The sequence below is a fragment of the Antrostomus carolinensis genome, unplaced genomic scaffold, assembly GCF_000700745.2.
Source record: "Antrostomus carolinensis isolate BGI_N321 unplaced genomic scaffold, ASM70074v2 scaffold45413, whole genome shotgun sequence".
Taxonomy (NCBI): domain Eukaryota; kingdom Metazoa; phylum Chordata; class Aves; order Caprimulgiformes; family Caprimulgidae; genus Antrostomus; species Antrostomus carolinensis.
Genome location: NW_010306701.1, coordinates 4681 through 8885, shown reverse-complemented (window position 1 = coordinate 8885; position 4205 = coordinate 4681). Strand labels below are relative to the sequence as shown.

The window sequence follows — 4205 nt, the reverse complement described above, 5'->3', positions numbered from 1 at the left end:
CGTTCCCAGGGGTCCGGCAAGCGCAGTGGCTCACCAAGACGAAGCTGGTGGCTGGGTTACCCCCGTCCGTCAGCAGCATCATCGACAACCCGGCTCACCAGCTGGAGGGCCTCGAGGAGGGGGTGAAGCGTGCCATCTCCCACGCACGGCTCTGGAACACGACAGAAGTTGCTCCCAGGAGAGAGTATTATTGGTAAGTCCTCGGTCACTGAGAACATCTTCCCGCTGCGTGGTTACGGCTTTAGCGCAAGCCGGTCGTCGAGCAGGTAACTCAAGAACCAGAGTTTGTAACACTGCAAAGAAAATTCATACACAGATGGACTGTTGAGAGCTTCACTTACTGTGCAACACCATCAAACCCTGTCAGGTTGTCACCTTCTAAAACAAACAACAACAACCAGTTCAGAATATTGACAGTAGCACCAGTGTCATCACGTACTCTACATTAAAGCTTCTTTTAGGCCAAGGTCTGTGTTTCAACTTGAGATCCACTTCTAACTGATGCAGAATGTCAGATTTTTAAATAACTAATGATAAACATTACCACTGCCAACTTGGAACAGGACTGGTGTGTGGGATATTAATCTGAAATCTGTGTTAACTGATGGGAAATATTATGCTATTATACGTTTAACATACAGTAATGTTATAGTGTTCATGTCCCAGAAGCATCTCCCTGCCATTGTGATAACATTTATCTATTTTTTTTCCCTCATTCTAAAGCCCAGTACTGTTTGAAGACTTGATACATTTATGTCGGTCAATGTCTACGAAATATCCTTCTCTGGCTAAAAGAATGTTGGCTAGAAACTACAAGATAGCAGCTACCTGGGAAAGAGGTTAGTTGCTGCTCTGGTGGAAGCATTTAGCTCTTTTAATTAATAAAAGAGGGGTAACAAAGCTGCTAGCCTGAAGGCTGAGGACTTGGAGAAAATTAAACAATTTCTGGACCTGAGCAATTCTTTCAGTTTTAAATAGTGCTGGAAGGATGGGCAGCCTTGGAAGATGCTGGGATATTTGCCCTGAGAAGTTTATGAGGGTGTTGGACAACATCAGCAAGATGGCAGGAGAAGAGAACCAGTGTCTTAGAACCGATTTCTTATTTTTTCATGTCCAAAGTCTGTACTATTGTTTTTCTACATATGTTTAGTTAAGAAATTAACACTACCAATTAACATTGGCATTTTAGAAGAAAGACTTACAGCTGAGCTACTATGTAAGTTTAGTTTGGAGGTGAGGGAGAGAGATTGGGCCTTGTAGAACGAGGACTTGCGGGATTGCTGCTGCCCAAAAGGAGCTTCCTAGTGTTATTTCAGCAATATTTGAATGTAGCCTAATTTCCCTCCCCAGAATCTACTCTCCTTCAGGTCCGTGGCCTGAATGGAATACTTATGAACTCTATGACCCCAATACCACCAGTAGCCTCCAAGGAGGAGATATTGGCCACTGAAGAACATGTTCTGGAGACCTTCTATCCCATCTCTCCTACAATTGATCTTCAGGAAGTGAATGTTTACAAAGAGCTCAATGATACAGGTAAATCTAGCCATTGATGAGAATTTTCTGTCAGACTGTGTTCAGGCTGCTGTAGAGTCCTTGCCCTTCTGCGAGACAGCTGTGGGTAGGGGGTGAATGGGAATGAGGGGACACAGTAGCTGTGCACAGGGTGTGCAGTGCAAGCACTCCAGATTTGTGGCGAGTATATTGTGGCCTAAGCAGGATTGTGGAAAAGAACTGGAATCCCAGCAAATTAACAGTGCCTGAAGAGGTGGGAGAAAACATTGGCTGTGTAGTCTCTTACCGAGCAATTCCTGACATGATTATCTGCTGTTTAGGTTTTAGAGATGGTTATCCGTACTCTCATCCTCACACTCTGTTCTTCTTGGAATCGGCCAACGTTCGTCCTAACAGGTTCAGACCAGAACAACTTCGTGCTAAAATGCTGATGTTTGCTTTTGGCAACGCGCTGGCAAAGGCTAAGGTGCTGTACGGGGTAGGTACCAGAGACTGCTGCTGACTTGCTAGGACTTTGTTCTTTCTCTGGTGCTGCAGCTAGTGGAAAGAGTCATGAAATTCCCTTGCCGTGGCATGTTAAGGTAGTTTTCAAATCTGAGCTTCCTACTCCAGAGATCTAACTAACCTTCAGGTATGTCTGCTGGTCCAGAAAACCATCGCTCAGCAATGAGCGCATTAGAGTGGTAATGGGTAGGAACCAGGGAATAGGTTCAACTGTAAAACTCCAACCCATCCCACAGCTCAGTATGTAAATTGGTACTTCATTACTGGCTGAAGGAGGGATTCTAATTAAAATACAAAATCTACATTCAAAACTTGTTTGACTAGAGTAATTTTCTGGGCAAGGTAACAATACATTTATTAAAATCTTGGCTTTAAACCAAGTAGAAGATGCAGAATCAGCAAGTACTCATACCATTTCTGTGGTAACTGGCTTTTTAAACCTTCTCCTCCCACCTTCCTTCTTTCCTAGAATGATCCCAAGGTTTTGGAGCAGCCAATAGTGGTGCAAAGCGTTGGCACAGATGGCCAGCTCTTCCAATTCATGGTATTCCAGTTAAATACAACAGACCTTATCTCTAGCGATGGCATAAAAAATCTAGTCTGGATTGACTCTGATCAGAATCTGTATGAAAAAGCCCAGTGTGTTCCAGAAGTCAAGAAGAGAGTTGTTACGGTAAGCAAACCAGAGGGAAACTTGGGAAGCTGTCCTGGAAATCCTACCCTTTCACCTCTGCTGGAGGTTCAGGAGCTGGCGTAGGGTTGCAGTGTGGGTTTGAAACCAGTTGAAGGGACCTGACACAGGCGCTGGCCTTGTACTTTACCTAAGCAGGTGTTACTGATGGGGAGCATTTGTAGTGCTGAGGTACCATGTAGTGTGCGAGCCACATGCCGAGCTTCATATGAACTCCTACATCAAGATATCCCCATCTGTAACCTACCAGCTCGTAATATGCTTGTTTAAAATCAGCTTGATGAAGGAAGCGCTTACGTGCAACTGTCAGCTTCGCTGTAGAGTAAACAGAGCACAGAGCTGTCATCCCTGCTTACGCTGAGGGCGTCTCAGTTTGATGGGCAAAGGGTTTGTGCTGTCTGAGGTGGAAGTACCCACAAACCCATCTGGGCAGGGAGAGCACAATTTGGAAACTACCAGGTCTGGAGTCTTACTCGAGTGTATTTAAAGCCGTTGTTTGTCTACATTAGTCACTTCACTGCAAACTGAGCATCCGTGTCTTTTTCTCCGCAGAAGCCCGCTGGAATATATGGCTTTCAGCCAGACACATTCAAGAAGTTTCTGGCACTGTATCTGCACGGAACTGTGTGAAATTCAGCTCAAATGAAAATACTTCACCAACTGTACCTGCTGCTTCTTTTTGCCAGAACCATCACATAATTAAAGAAAGGTGGTGGATTAATTTACCTTCCAAAATAAATTATATGGTTAGTGAAAGTAAAAAAAAAATTAAGCTAAATTGTGCATGAAGAAACTCTTTCATTTTAGGGGCTCACCTCTGGATTTGGGTTAGAGACAGTCATCAAATGCATCCTCCTGCACTCTTCCACCGTTGCCTAGAAAGAACATAAGCCAGTCATTATTCCTCCTTGCAGGTTCCGCTCTCGGTGTGCTTTTGCACAGGGCTAGACTCAAACCTATTTTCTGAGTTTCCTTTGAGTATCTCTGAATGCAGAGTATGTGTAAGAGACTTACAAAGCTTCATGAGGGGAGCCTGAGACATGAGCCTTTTTCATTCTGCCTGGCTTTTACTTTGTTTTACTCCTGACTGCTTTGGGATGTGTCGTGCTGCCCTGCGCTTAGTTCCCAAAGTACTTAATCGGTGAGCTGGCTTTGTTGGATCTATAGAACCACCGTTCTTTTATCCCCCAATCCTGGATGAAGAGACTTGTCCATTTTGGGAAAGCAGTTGTAGAATGTAGTGGGAAACTTTGGTGCCTGGTAGCTGGTATTTGCTGCTGAAAACACAAAGGCAGAATTTCTTCCTGCCGCACAGAGTTAACTGAGCAGGAAGCATGTTCTTTTTGAGGTGGGGGATTAGCGTCGGTTTTGTAAAATGAAGGCTAAATTAGCTCCAGCCAAAGGTAGAATGTTTTGCAGTTCTGCACTGATACCCTCCGGTACATGGGAAGGAGTAGACAGCCTGTGCTGTTTTAAGGTGTGGAAGAGCCTGTTT

At 44.5% G+C, this 4205-nt stretch overlaps 1 protein-coding gene across 1 annotated transcript; it reads left to right on the top strand.

Moving 5' to 3' along the window:
* Window positions 1-8: 8 nt before the first annotated feature.
* Window positions 9-3460, top strand: MRPL37 (mitochondrial ribosomal protein L37; the record flags this gene model as incomplete). Its single annotated transcript, XM_010165202.2, has 6 exons — window positions 9-193; window positions 724-839; window positions 1351-1536; window positions 1836-1993; window positions 2489-2692; window positions 3263-3460. Coding segments are annotated over 6 exons (927 nt in total), but the record flags the coding sequence as incomplete, so codon positions are not given.
* Between the last annotated feature and the right edge of the window lie 745 nt (window positions 3461-4205).